The sequence below is a fragment of the Salmo salar genome, chromosome ssa27 (genome assembly GCF_905237065.1).
Source record: "Salmo salar chromosome ssa27, Ssal_v3.1, whole genome shotgun sequence".
Lineage (NCBI taxonomy): Eukaryota > Metazoa > Chordata > Actinopteri > Salmoniformes > Salmonidae > Salmo > Salmo salar.
The window spans coordinates 9,661,703-9,677,294 of NC_059468.1; the positions used below are offsets into that span (position 1 = coordinate 9,661,703).

General features: G+C 45.1%; 1 protein-coding gene across 1 annotated transcript in view; it reads right to left on the bottom strand.

Moving 5' to 3' along the window:
• Positions 1-11,508, bottom strand: part of LOC100136448 (C type lectin receptor C) — a 29,636-nt gene extending 18,128 nt beyond the window's left edge. Inside the window, 1 exon segment of the mRNA NM_001123581.1 lies at positions 11,323-11,508. Within this exon segment, the coding sequence (NP_001117053.1) occupies positions 11,323-11,431 (109 nt within the window). The 5' untranslated portion in view covers positions 11,432-11,508.
• Between the last annotated feature and the right edge of the window lie 4,084 nt (positions 11,509-15,592).

Consider the following 15,592-nt stretch of genomic DNA (forward strand, 5'->3'; position numbering starts at 1 on the left):
CTAGACTTGGAATCATTGGCCACTTTAATAATGGAACACTAGTCACTTTAATAATGTTTAAATAATGTTTACATACTGCTTTACTTATCTCAAATGTATATATGTATTCTATTCTAGTGTATTTTAGTCAATACCACTCTGACATCGCTCAATCTAATATTTATATATTTCTTATTTCCATTCTTTTACTTTTAGATTTGTTTGTATTTTTGTGAATTGTTACATACTACTGCATTGTTGGAGTTAGGAACACAAGCATTTCACTACACCCACAATAACATCTGCTAAATATGTGTATGTGACCAACAAAATTTGATTTGGTATTTTATTAGGATCCCCATTAGCTGTTGCAAAAGCAGCAGCTACTCTTCCTGGGGTCCGCACAAAACATGAAACATAATATAGAATGACATAATACAGAACAACATGTATCGTCTTGTCTGTGGTGTGGCGGAAAGAAGCGCAGGAAGCAGCGAACACTGTGTGGTAATTTTAATGGAACCACCCGTACAAAATAAAAGGTCTCCCAACAACAGGGAAAAATACAATGGACAAGCACAGTCAACAAACGCAGTTGACATACAGAAAAACAATCCCGCACAATAGGGTGCGGGCCAGCTGAACTAAATAGCCCTCTTAATTACCTAACTCAGGGCAGGTGAGAAAACATAAAAAAAGGGAAAAACAAAAAGGGAATCGGTGGTAGCTAATAGGCCGGTGACGACGACCGCCGAGCGCCACCCGAGCAGGAGGGGGCGCCACCGTCGGTAGGAATCGTGACAGTACCCCCCCTCCTGACGCGCGGCCCCTGCAGCGCGCCGACACCGGCCTCGAGGCCGACCCGGAGGACGAGGCGCAGGGCGATCCGGATGGAGGCGGTGGAACTCCTTCAACATGGATGGGTCCAAGACGTCCTCCGCCGGCACCCAGCACCTCTCCTCCGGACCGTACCCCTCCCAGTCCACAAGGTACTGCAGGCCCCCCGCCCGGCGTCTCGAGTCCAGAATGGCCCTTACGCTGTACGCCGGGGACCCCCGATGTCCAGGGGGTGGAGGAGCCTCCGGCACCTCATCTTCTTGTAGGGGACCAGCCACCACCGGCCTGAGGAGAGACACATGAAACGAGGGGTTAATACGGTAATAGGAAGGGAGTTGCAACCGATAACACACCTCGTTTATCCTCCTCAGGACTTTGAAGGGCCCACACACTGCGGCCCCAGCTTCCGGCAGGGCACGCGGAGAGACAGGTTCCGGGTCGAGAGCCAGACCCTGTCTCCCGGTGCGAACACCGGCGCCTCACTGCGGTGGCGGTCAGCACTCCTTTTCTGCCTAGCACTGGCCTCCTTCAGTGAGTCCTGTACTGCTTTCCAGGTCTCCTTGGAGTGCTGAACCCAGTCCTCCACCGCAGGAGCCTCGGTCTGGCTCTGGTGCCAGGACCGGCTGGTACCCTAGCACACACTGGAAGGGTGACATGTTAGTAGAGGAGTGGCGAAGTGAGTTCTGGGCTAACTCTGCCCAAGGAATATACCTCGCCCACTCCCCTGGCCGGTCCCGGCAATACGACCTCAGGAACCTGCCCACCTCCTGGTTCACCCTCTCCGCCTGCCCATTGCTCTCGGGGTGATAACCGGAGGTTAAACTGACCGAGACCCCCAGCCGCTCCATAAACGCCTTCCAGACCCTGGATGTGAACTGGGAACCCCGATCAGAGACAATATCCTCCGGCACCCCGTAGTGCCGGAAGACGTGGGTAAATAGGGCCTCCGCAGTCTGCAGGGCCGTAGGGAGACCGGGCAAGGGGAGGAGACGGCAGGACTTAGAAAACCGATCCACAACCACCAGAATCGCAGTGTTCCCCTGAGAGGGGGGAAGATCTGTCAGGAAGTCGATAGACAGGTGCGACCATGGCCGTTGCGGAACGGGGAGGGGCTGTAACTTCCCTCTCGGTAAATGCCTAGGAGCCTTACTCTGGGCACAGACCGAACAGGAAGAGACATATGACCTCACGTCCTTAGCCAAGGTGGGCCACCAATACTTCCCCCTTAGACTCCGCCCTGTCCTCTCTACACCAGGATGACCCGCCGCAGGTAGCGTGTGCGCCCACCGAATCAACCGATCGCGAACATCGAGCGGCACATACATGCGCCCCACGGGCACCTGCGCAGGCGCAGGATCCAACACCAGTGCCCGCTCGATGTCCGCGTCCACCTCCCACACCACTGGTGCTACCAGCCTAGACGCTGGAATGATGGGAGTTGGATCGATGGGGCGGTCATCCGTGTCATACAGACGGGACAGCGCGTCGGCTTTAGTATTAAGGGAACCCGGTCTATATGAGATGGTAAACCTAAACCGGGCGAAGAACATGGCCCACCTTGCCTGACGTGGATTCAGTCTCCTCGCTGCCCGGATGTACTCCAGGTTTCGGTGGTCGGTCCAGATGAGAAAGGGGTGCTTAGCCCCCTCAAGCCAGTGTCGCCACACCCTCAAGGCTTTGACTACCGCTAGCAACTCCCTGTCCCCCACATCGTAGTTACGCTCCGCCGAACTGAGCTTCCCTGAGAAGAAAGCGCAGGGGCGGAGTTTCGGTGGCGCACCCAAGCGCTGTGATAGCACGGCACCCACCCCAGCCTCGGATGCGTCCACCTCTACTACGAACGCTAAAGACGGGTCCGGGTGCGCCAACACGGGCGCGTCGGTGAACAGGGTCTTCAACTTCTTGAAGGCTCCGTCCGCCTCCGTCGACCATCTCAAACGCGCCGGCCCCCCTTCAGCAGTGAGGTAATGGGAGCCGCTACCTGGCCAAACCCCCGGATAAACCTCCGGTAGTAGTTGGCAAAGCCCAAGAACCGCTGCACTTCCTTCACCGTGGTTGGAGTCGGCCAATTACGCACAGCCTTAACGCGGTCACACTCCATCACCACCCCGTGGTGGAAATGCGATAACCCAGAAAGGAGACGGCTCGTTTGAAAAACTCACACTTCTCAGCCTTAACGTATAGGTCATGCTCCAGCAGTCTACCAAGCACCCTGCGCACCAGGGACACATGCGCCGGAGCGGGTGGCGGAATATATCAGAATGTCATCGATATAGACAATCACGCCCTGCCCGTGCAGGTCCCTGAGAATCTCGTCAACAAAGGATTGAAAGACGGCTGGAGCATTTTTCAACCCATACGGCATGACGAGGTACTCATAATGGCCTGATGTGGTACTAAAGGCGGTTTTCCACTCATCTCCCTTCTTGATACGCACCAGGTTATACGCGCTCCTGAGATCCAATTTTGTGAAGAACTGTGCTCCGTGAAATGATTCCACCGCCGTAGCGATAAGAGGTAGTGGGTAACTAAACCCCACCGTGATCGCGTTTAGACCTCTATAATCAATGCACGGACGCAGACCTCCCTCCTTTTTCTTCACAAAAAGAAACTCGAGGAAGCGGGTGAGATGGAGGGCCGAATGTACCCCTGTCCCAAGGATTCCGTGACGTATGTCTCCATAGCCGCCGTCTCCTCTTGTGACAAGGGGTACACGTGACTCCTGGGAAGCGCAGCGTTAACCTGGAGATCTATCGCACAATCCCCTTGTCGATGAGGTGGTAATTTAGTCGCTCTCTTTTTACAAAAAGCGATCGCCAAATCGGCGTATTCAGGGGGAATGCGCACGGTGGACACCTGGTCTGGACTCTCCACCGACGTGGCACCTATGGAAACTCCTAGACATTTCCCTGAACACTCCTCCGACCACCCCTGGAGAACCTGTTTCCATGAAATGAGGGGATTGTGACCAGCCAGCCAGGGGACCCCCAGCACCACTGGAAACGCAGGTGAATCAATAAGGAAAAAGTTAATGCTTTCCCTATGATTCCCCAGCGTTACCATGTCCAGCGGCACCGTAGACTCCCTGACTAGCCCTGACCCTAATGGTCGGCTATCTAAGGAGTGCACGGGGAAGGGGGAATCTATCGGCACCCGTGGAATGCCCAGCTTAATGGCAAGTCCACGGTCCATAAAGTTCCCAGCTGCGCCTGAATCGACTAGCGCCCTATGCTGGGAAGAGGGAAAAAAATTAGAAAATGAAACAGGCAAAAACACATGACCAACAGGGGGTTCTGGGCGAGTCTGGTGCTGACTCACCTGAGGTGACCGAGAAGTGTTCTGCCTGCCTTCTCGACTCCCAGACTGGCTCCTCCAGCACCGGTCGGCCGTGTGTCCTCTCCGACCACAGCTGGTGCAGGAGGAGCCACCTCCTCCGGTGCCCCTTGGCACGGCCCCCCTACCTCCATAGGGGTAGGGGCGGGGGTGCACGGGGGTGGAACGGGCAGGACCCTCTCCGAACGCCCGCGGGCAGCCAGCAAATTGTCCAACCGTATGGACATGTCAATGAGTTCGTCCAGGGATAGATTGGTGTCCCTACAGGCCAGCTCCCTGCGGACGTCCGCCCGGAGACTACACCGGTAGTGGTCTATGAGGGCCCTGTCATTCCACCCCGCTCCAGCAGCCAAGGTCCTAAACTCCAGCGCGAAGTCTTGAGCGCTCCTCGTCTCCTGCCTGAGGTGGAACAGCCGTTCACCCGCCGCTTTACCTTCGGGGGTGGTCGAAAACAGCCCGAAAGCGGCGGGTGAATTCTGGGTAGTGGTCCCTCGCCGAGTCTGGAGCGTTCCAGACCGCATTAGCCCACTCCAGAGCTCGGCCCGTCAGGCAGGAAACGAGGGCACTTACGCTCTCCTCTCCTGTAGGAGCAGGTCTGACGGTGGCCAGGTACAACTCTAGCTGGAGAAGAAACCCCTTGCACCCAGCCGCCGTCCCATCGTACTCCCTCGGGAGTGCCAGGCGAAGCGCGCCAGAGCCAGACGTCGTAGGAGGAAGAGATGGTTGTATCGGGGGGGTGTAGGTGGAGAGAGGATACCACTCCTCTCCCATCGTTCCATCCTCTCCATCATCTGGTCCATGGCGGATCCGATGCGATGCAGGACCGATGTATTGTGCTGGACACGTTCCTCCATTGAGGGTAGTGGAGTGCCCGCTGCTCCCGCTGATTCCATGCTCCTTCTGGTGGTGCGGGATTCTGTATCGTCTTGTCTGTGGTGTGGCGGAAAGAAGCGCAGGAAGCAGCGAACACTGTGTGGTAATTTTAACGGAACCACCCGTACAAAATAAAAGGTCTCCCAACAACAGGGAAAAATACAATGGACAAGCACAGTCAACAAACGCAGTTGACATACAGAAAAACAATCCCGCACAATAGGGTGCGGGCCAGCTGAACTAAATAGCCCTCTTAATTACCTAACTCAGGGCAGGTGAGAAAACATAAAAAAAAGGGAAAAACAAAAAGGGAATCGGTGGTAGCTAATAGGCCGGTGACGACGACCGCCGAGCGCCACCCGAGCAGGAGGGGGCGCCACCGTCGGTAGGAATCGTGACACAACATTAGACAAGAACAGAACTACGTACATTTTTATAAAGGCACACGTAGCCTACATATCAATGCATACACACAAAATATCTAGGTCAAATAGGGGAGAGGCGTTGTGCCGCAAGGTGTTGCTTTATCTGTTTTTTGAAACCAGGTTTGCTGTTTATTTGAGCGATATGAGATGGAAGGAAGTTCCATGCAATAAGGGCTCTATATAATACTGTACGTTTTCTTGAAATTGTTCTTGATTTTGGGACTATGAAAAGACTCCTGGTGGCATGTCTGGTGGAATAAGCGTGTGTGTCAGAGCTGTGTGTAAGTTGACTATGCAAACAATTTGGGATTTTCAACACATTGTTTCTTATAAAAAGAAGAAGTGATGCAGTCAGTCTCTCCTCATCTCTTAGCCAAGAGAGACTAGCATGCATAGTATTTATATCAGCCCTCTGATTACAATTAAGAGCAAAACGTGCCGCTCTGTTCTGGGCCAGCTGCAGCTTAACTAGGTCTTTCCTTGCAGCACTGGACCACACGACTGGACAATAATCAAGATTCGACAAAACTAGAGCCTGCAGAACTTGCTTTTTGGAGTGTGGTGTCAAAAAAGCTGAGCATTTCTTTATTACGGCTAGACTACTCCCTATCTTTGCAACCATTGAATGTTGTGACAATGACAATTTACAATCTAAGGAAACACCAAGTAATTTAGTCTCCTCAACTTGTTCAACAGCCACACCATTCATTACCAGATTCAGCTGAGGTCTAGCACTTAAGGAATGACTTGTACCAAATACAATGCTCTTAGTTTTAGAGATGTTCAGGACCAGTTTATTACTGGCCACCTATTCCAAAACAGACTGCAACTCTTTGTTAAGGGTTTCAGTGACTTCATTAGCTGTGGTTGCTGATGCGTATATGGTTGAATCATCAGCATACATGGACACACATGCTTTGTTTAAAGCCAGTGGCAGGTCATTGGTAAAAATAGAAAAGAGTAGAGGGCCTAGAAAGCTGCCCTGCGGTACACCACACTTTACATTTTTGACATTAGACGCTTCCATTAAAGAAAACCCTTTGAGTTCTATTAGATAGATACCTCTGAATTCACGATCTGGCAGAGGTTGAGAAGCCATAGCACCTAAGTTTTTTCAACAACAGGTTATGGTCAATAATATCAAAGGCTGCTCTGAAATCTAACAGTACAGCTCCCACAATCTTCTTATTATCAATTTCTTTCAACCAATCATCAGTCATTTGTGTCAGTGCAGTACATGTTGATGTCACACCCTGATCAGTTTCACCTGTCCTCGTTATTGTCGCTTGTTTTCCCAGTGTATTTGTCCCTGTGTTTCCTGTCTCTCTGTGCCAGTTCGTCTTGTATGTTTCCAAGTCAACCAGCGGTTTTCCCATTCGCCTGCTTTTTACATTCTCCTTTTTCTACTCCTCCCAGTTTTGACCCTTGCCTGTTTCTGGACCTTGTACCCGCCTGCCTGACCATTCTGCCTGCCTTGACAACGAGCCTGTCTGCAACTCTGTACCTCCTGGACTCTGATCTGGTTTTGACCTTTTGCCTGTCCACGACCACTCTTGCCTACCCCTTTGGATTAATAAACATTGTAAGACTCCAACCATCTGCCTCCTGTGTCTGCATCTGGGTCTCACCTTGTGGTATGATAGTTGAGTGCCCTTCTCTATAAGCATGCTGAAAATCACCTGTTGTTAATTTGTTTACAGAGAAATAGCATTGTATTTGGTTAAACATATTTTTTTCCAACAGCTTGCTAAGAGCTGGCAGCAAGCTTATAGGTCTGCTGTTAGAACCAGTAAAGGCGCTTTACCACTCTTGGGTAGCGGAATTACTTTGGCTTACCTCCAGGCCTGAGGACAAAGACTTTCCTCTAGGCTCAGATTAAAAATATGACAGATAGGAGTGGCTATAGAGTCAGCTACCATCCTCAGTAGCTTTCCATCTAAGTTGTCAATGCCAGGTGGTTTGTCATTATTGATCATTAACAATTATTTTCCACCACTCCCACACTAACTTTACAAAACTCAAACTTGCACTGCTTTTCTTTCATTATTTGTTTTTTTATGCATGAATATAATTGCTCACTGTTTGTCGTGGGCATTTCCTGCATAAGTTTGCCCTCTTTGCCAATGAAATACTCATTAAAATAATTGGCAACATCAAATGGTTTTGTGATGAATAAGCCATCTGATTCGATGAAAGATGGAGTTGAATTTGTCTTTCTGCCCATAATTTAATTTAAAGTAATCAAGTTTTTTTCCATCATTCTTTATATCATTGATCTTGGCTTCATAATAACGTTTCTTCTTTTTGTTGAGTTTAGTCACATTTCTCAATTTTTAAGCCAGCCAGATGTACAGCCAGACTTATTAGCCGCTCATTTTGCCCCATCTCTTTCAACCATACAGTTTTTCAATTCCTCATCAATCCATGGAGCCTTAACAGTTCCAACAGTCAGTTTCTTAACAGGTGCATGTTTATCAACAATTGGAAGAAGCAATTTCATAAATGCATCAAGTGCAGCGTCTGGATGCTCCTCATTAATCACATCAGACATCAGACCAACAAATATTTTTAACATCAAGAGTCACAGCAAAATCTTTTGTATGATCTCTCATACACTATTTTAGGCCCAGCTTTTCGAAATGTGGCTTTCCTGGTTATAGCCACTATATTGTGATCACTGCATCCAATGGGTACGGATACAGCTTTAGAATAAAGTTCTACAGCATTATTAAAAATGTGATTGATACATGTGGATGATCTTGTTCCTGTAGTGTTTGTAAACACCCTGGTAGGCTGTTTAATAACCTGAACCAGATTACAGGCACGGGTTACAGTAAGAAGCTTCCTTATGAGTGGACAGCTTGATGAAAACCAGTCAATATTCAGGTCCCCAAGAAAGTAGACCTCTCTGTTTACATCACATACACTATCAAGCATTTCACAAACGCAGCGTTCCATTGGAAATGAATGTACTTCTGGTGTACCAAAATGCCATCACACTGTTGGTGTGATCGAGGCGTGAATGTACTTCTACTGTACCAAAATGCAATGACTGTCGGAGCGATCAAGACGTTATTTGTGCTTATTTGTTTGAACTCTGTTTACATGCAATTGTTAAGGCCAACAGTTTACACAGATGACTTCAGCGTTGTGAAAAACCTTCCTTAGCAAAATATAGCTAACTTCCTTTTCTTGTACTTGCCTCTCATCCGACTGGTGTTAGCTAGCTACTAGTGCTGTTGCTGCGCAACCCAATTGCTTTGATCTGGTTTTAGAACTCTGAGATTCAGCTGAAAAGATGTTAGCATTGTCAGAATTGCTACAAAAAGGAAGCAGCACATCGTTGGTTCTTAATGGACAGAAATTATCACGTGAGAGGATAAATTATACATGTTATCATAACTGTTGCCGCTACAAACTTATTCAGTCTGAAAGGTGGTAAGTCTAATTGTCACTTTATGGACACTGTCGTCATGTTCTTATCCAACGTCTATGTTGAGCTAGGTCAGGGCAACAATTATATTTTTCTTCTAACACGGAACCCATTGTGCGCCATCGTGCATACATTTATTTTATCCCCCCACACCAAACGCGATCACAACACTCAGGTTAAAATATCAATACAAACCCTCTGAACCAATTACATTAATTTGGGGACAGGTCGAAAAGCATTAAACATGTATAAGACGCTCTGGATAAGAGCGTCTGCTAAATGACTAAAATGTAAAAAATTTAATGTATGGCAATTTAGCTAGCTAGCTTGCACATGCTAGCTAATTTGTCCTATTTAGCTAGCTTGCTGTTGCTAGCTAATTTGTCATGGGATATAAACATTGAGTTGTTATTTTACCTGAAATGCACAAGGTCCTCTACTCTGACAATTAATCCACACATAAAACGGTCAACCGAATCGTTTCTAGTCATCTCTCCTCCTTCCAGGCTTTTTCATCTTTGAATTTATATGGTGATTGGCATCTAAACTTTCATAGTATTACCACGACGACCGGCAAAACAGTTCGTCTTTCAATCACCCACGTGGGTATAATCAATGAGGAGATGGCACGTGAGTACCTGCTTTTATAAACCAATGAGGAGATGGGAGAGGAAGGACTTGCAGCGCGATCTGCGTCAGAAATAGGAATGACTTCTATTTTAGCCCTTGGCAACGCAGACGCTCGTTGGCACGCACGAGTAGTGTGGGTGCAATAATTGAATAACATGGATTTCAAAATTTATTTTGCAACGCTCGCGCACGCGACGTGTGGGGTCTGGTCAGCATGTAACGCTAACACTATGTTGTTCTCGGTAATGGCCGGACGGCTGGGACGAAAGGCGGGGAAATGTGTTGTGTGTTGCAAATGTGTGTTGCAAATCAACTTCGAATGAAGTTGATTTGCAAATTTTAATCGACATTGATGTTATGTTGGCTTAGATATGATGGTAGGGCGATTTTCATGTAACATTGAGCTTCAACCAATGCATAGAGTATTGTGGGTGCGACTGCATTTTTTTATGTGGTTTGCACAAAAATAAAAAAGGGTTAAAATAAAATGAGAATTTTATAATCCTTGAAATATAACCCTAATGATTGGAATACACAATTGTTATTGTGGGTGTTTGAGAAGGAAACAGGCTACTGGCTACTAATCATTAGGTATTGTATACACCCTATCAATTGAATTCTGTACTTGTAGAATTGTTGAAGAACTGTTGATTTGATGTTTGTTTGAGCCAACTGTTAAAAGAAGAACAGAAGTTATGTAAAGAAGAAAACTCGTGACTATTCTGCTCTTCTGTGTTGCTAGTTGCCTACATCTTGCCCCCCTCCGATGATACACAAAATGCCTGTTGTTGAATCACATTTCCCATAATATTTGTAATGCAGGATTATGGTTGTTGATATTCTAGGACAGGAAATTAAACATGTCCACGCAAATGTGCAATGATTACACAAAGAACATTTATCTTGTTGTTAAACGTCATGAGCATGTTTGAACGATTCGTTGCTTACCGCACCCCGGGGTAGTAGGAGGATTCCGGGAAAACTACATGGGCTGAATGGGAAGGGGGTGTAGCTTCTTTAGATTTTGGAGAAAATTCACCATTTTAGATAGGATTCCTGTAAATAATATTTCCTGTGGTGCACTGTATGTACTCAGTATTTTCACATCTGTTCCTCGGGGAACCCAGCTGTTGCACATTTTGTCATATTGCAGCAATGGTTTGGAGATTAGTTGACAAGTTCAATCAGGAATGCTAGTGCTGGAATGCAACTGATGGGGGTGCCAGATGAACAGATTGACACATTTTCAAATTGAAAATATTTTCACGTCGCAATATTAAGGCCACAGCACGCAAATATATTTTTTCACATTAGATGCTAGATTTAATTGAACTAACATCTCCTGATAAAGAACTATTGCTTTTCAGAACTTCTGATAGTTCTATAATATTATACGATTATATACTTATTTTACTTTTAGCTATGGTGTCAGATACGTGGGAGGAAGCATATTGAGTTGATTGGACAAGAAGGTAATGATGAAAGACAGACATGGAAACCCTGAGAGAACTTTATTGTGAACGCAATACACATCGTGCCTGGGTGAACACTGCATAACCAAAGTAACTACCGAAACTTTACCATGTAAAAACCTTCATATCAGACTCTCTTTGCTGGAAATGATGCATATTGTTTTTGTCATATTGTAGTCACATTAATTCAATTGTGTTCTTGTCCGACATGCCATACATTTAAAAACCATGAAGGCTATTTCCAATTCCTGCTGCTTTCGTTACTGTATCATTTTAGATCATTTGTATAATTTCCCTAAATAATTTTTCTGGTACAATAAACACTTTTTTATGTTCTTACCCGCGTGCACTTCATGACCGCGCAGTTCTGAATCGTCCAAATATTGACTATCTTTGTCGATAAGTTTAGAATACATCCCATCGCATGCTGTTGATCCCATATCAACCATCTCGCCTCTCGCACCGTGATCCTCGTCAATAAGAAAATGATTCAGCAGCTAGAGCTAGACTATTGTGATTCTACCCCAGTCACAATTTATGTGAATGCGAGGTGAAAATAAACAGATAATTCAGCAAGGGGTGGGGAGCATGTTTTGGAATGTAGCATGGACATTGGACAACAAGAATAATGACGTTTCTGATTGTTTTAAACTCGTGTCTGTTCAACATTGCGCAGTTTCATGTGCCTGGAGCAATTTATTGGCCAATGATGTTATTACATAATAATGACATAGGTGCATTGCCATACATAGGCAGTTTTAGAATTTTTTTATGACAATTCTGGAGAAAAAAAACGTATTACAAAATGTGCAAAATATGTCCATTTATTATATCAAACGTCTGGAAATTATTTTATAGATTTACCTATTAGAATTTAAAAAAAGGTAATATACTGTACTATTTAATACACCATTAATTAACTATTAAAGTAGAATATAAGATTAGTAACCTATGTATCGTTTTGTGTTTTTTATGTCTGTTTTGTGGGACATTTAATAGGACTAATTTACACTGAACAAAAATATAAATGCAACATGTAAAATGTTGGTCTCAGAAATTGTATTTCTCTAAAATGTTGTGCACAAATTTGTTTACATCCCTGTTAGTGAGCATATCCCATTTGCCTAGATAATCCATCCACCTGACAGGTGTGGCATATCAAGAAACTGTTTAAAGATCATTACACAGGTGCACCTTGTGCTGGGTTCAATAAAAGGCCACTCTTAAATGTGCAGTTTTGTCACACAACATAATGTCACAGATGTCTCAAGTTTTGAGGGAGCATGCAATTGGCATGCTGACTGCAGGAATATCCACCAGAGCTGTTGCCAGAGAATCTAATGTTAATTTCTCTACCATAAACTGCCTCCAATGTAATTTTAGATAATTTGGCAGTACGTCCAACCGGCCTCACAACCGCACACCACATGTATGGCATCATGTGGGTGAGCGGTTTTCTGATGTCAACGTTGTGAACAGAGTGCCCTATGGTGGCAGTGGGGTATGGGCAGGCATAAGCTACAGACAGCGAACACAATTGCATTTTATCGTTGGCAATTTTAATTCACAGAAATACTGTGACGAGATCCTGATGCCCATTGTGAGGCCCATATTTTTTAAGGTATCTGTAACCAACAGATGCATATCTGTATTCCCAGTCATATGAAATTCCTAGATTAGAGCCTAATGAATTTATTTCAATTTACTGATTTCCTTATATGAACTGTAACTCAGTCAAATCGTTGAAATTGTTGCATGTTGCGTTTACATTTTTGTTCAGTATATATACAGTGCAATCAATATACTACAGATTATGATTAGCAGAGTGCCCAACTCTTCTTGAAAATGATTTAAAACGGTTCCATGTAGGCTATTTAAAAAAAAAATAGGGTGTATTTTCTTTCTGCAGTTTTTTTCCTGTGATCAGCCACTAGAGTGCACCACTAGCCTTTAAAATACTTTCATGTACAGCGTGTACAGTTGGCTATAAACATTGTACAGCTACGGTAATAATGCACTTCTGTAAACAGTTTTATTTCCATGACTGAGTCTGAGGTCAAATTTTTCCTGTAGGTGAACTACTGTCTATTGATTAAAGGTGTGTACAATTAATTGACTATTAGTTGACTGACAAATGTGGAAAGGGAGTTGTATAGGCCTACATACACATTGCATACAAAAACTAAATTGATAAATCATGAATGTTTTTTCAGCATTGATTCAAATCCGCAGGTCGTGGCGACCTTATTCTTGTGTAGTGTTTTCACTTTGGATGAGAAGGGGGTCGCTGGTGTATCAAAAGGAAAGTGGTGGGCGTGTGGAAAGGAGTGGGCGTATAGAGAGGAGTGGGTGTGCCGAAAACGCTCTGCTGTAGGTTAGACGGTCTTGATTGACGAGTGTTTTTTTCGTCAGTTTCTTACCACCCAAGCGAGAGTTTGGACTTCCGTTTTTAAGCCAAAAGATGAGTCTCTTAGTTTTACGCAAATAATTGTACATATAATACTGACGATTGTTTATTTTTTATTAAAAGTATTTATGATGGGTGTACTGTCACCCTGATATTGGCTACTAGGTAGCTACTTCCCACGCAGTTGCCGGACCGTAGTGCTTGTCAAGCGGGAGCGAAGGGCACTTTGTCCCGGTGTTGCCATTCATGCCCTCTCTATAGAGTAGTAGACTTTATGTAGGCTATGTATCAAGGTGACATCTACAGTGCATTCGGAAAGTATTCAGACCCCTTGACTTTTTCCACATTTTGTTACATTACAGCCTTATTCTAAAATGGATTCAAAAAATTGTCCTCATCAATCTACACACAATACCCCATAATGACAAAGCAACATTTTTTTTTGGTTGAAATTTTTGAAAACAACAACTGAAATATCACATTTACATAAGAATTCAGACCCTTAGTACTTTGTTGAAGCACCTTTGGGAGCGATTACAGCCTTGAGTCTTCTTGGGTATGGTGCTACAAGCTTGGCACACCTGTATTTGGGGAGTTTCTCCCATTCTTCTCTGCAGATCCTCTCACGCCCTGTCAGGTTGGATGGGGAATGTCGCTGCACAACTATTTTTAGGTTTGTCCCGAGATGTTCGATCGGGTTCCAGTCCGGGCTCAGGCTGGGCCACTCAAGGACATTCAGAGACTTATACCAAAGCCACTCCTGCGTTGTCTTGGCTGTGTGCTTAGGGTCGTTGTCCTGTTGGAAGGTGAATCTTCGCCCCAGTCTGAAGTCCTGAGTGCTCTGGAGCAGGTTTTCATCAAGGATCTCTCTGTACTTTGCTCCGTTCATCTTTCCCTCGATCCTGACTAGTCTCCCAGTCCCTGCTGCTGAAAAACATCTCCACAGCATGATGTTGCCACCACCATGTTTCACCGTAGGGATGGTGCCAGGTTTCCTCCAGATGTGACGCTTGGCATTCAGAGTTCAATCTTGGTTTCATCAGACCAGAGAATCTTGTTTCTCATGGTCTGAGAGTCCTTTAGGTGCCTTTTGGCAAACTCCAAGCGGGCTGTCATGTGCCTTTTACTGAGGAATGGCTTCCGTCTGGCCACTCTATCATAAAGTCTTGATTGGCGGAGAGCTGCAGAGATGGTTATGATTCTTCTGGAAGGTTCTACAATCTCCACAGAGGAACTCTGGAGCTCTGTCGGAGTGACCATCGGGTTCTTCGTCACTTCCCTGACCAAGGTCTTCTCCCCCGATTGCTCAGTTTGGCCGGGCGACCAGCTCTAGGAAGAGTTTTGGTGGTTCCAAACTTCTTCCATTTAAGAATGATTGAGGCCACTGTGTTCTTGGGGACCTTCAATGATACAGAAATGTTTTGGTACCCTTCCCCAGATCTGTGCCTTGATACAATTATGTCTCGGAGCTCTACGGACAATTCCTTTGACATCATGGCTTGGTTTTTGCTCTGACATGCACTGTCAACTGTGGGACCTTATATAGATAGGTGTCGGCCTTTCCAAATCATGTCCAATCAATTGAATTTACCACAGGTGCACTCCAATTACATTGTAGAAACATCTCAAGGATGATCAATGGAAACAGGATGCACCTGAGCTCAATTTCGAGTCTCATAGCAAAGTGTCTGAATACTTATTTAAATAAGGTATGTGTTTTTTATTTTTAATACATTTGCAAAAATGTCTAAATACCTGTTTTTGCTTTGTCCTTATGGGGTATTGTGTGTAGATTGATGAGGTAATAATTTAATTTAATCCATTTTAGAATAAGGCTGTAAGGTAACAAAATGTAGAAAAATCTTGTGTTTTTTGCTATTGGATTAAAGGTAGTTAAATGACTAAATGATGATCCAATCACAGAAGGTTCTCATGGTATTTCTCAAACAACTTGCATGAAAGACTCAGGGGTGAAATATGTGTGGAACCCCAAATGAATGCACAATCAATGGTTCTGAACATAAGACAGTGTCATTACTAGTGTTATCAGTTTTGAGTTTTTAAAATTCAATACCTGCTTGTGGAAAAAGCACCAAAGCGATAAAAAAATACTGTAATGATGCAAATTCAATGTGTTTAGGTGCTTTTTGTGTATGTGTGTGTGTATGTGTGTGTGTACATGTGTACCTTTAACTTACATTGT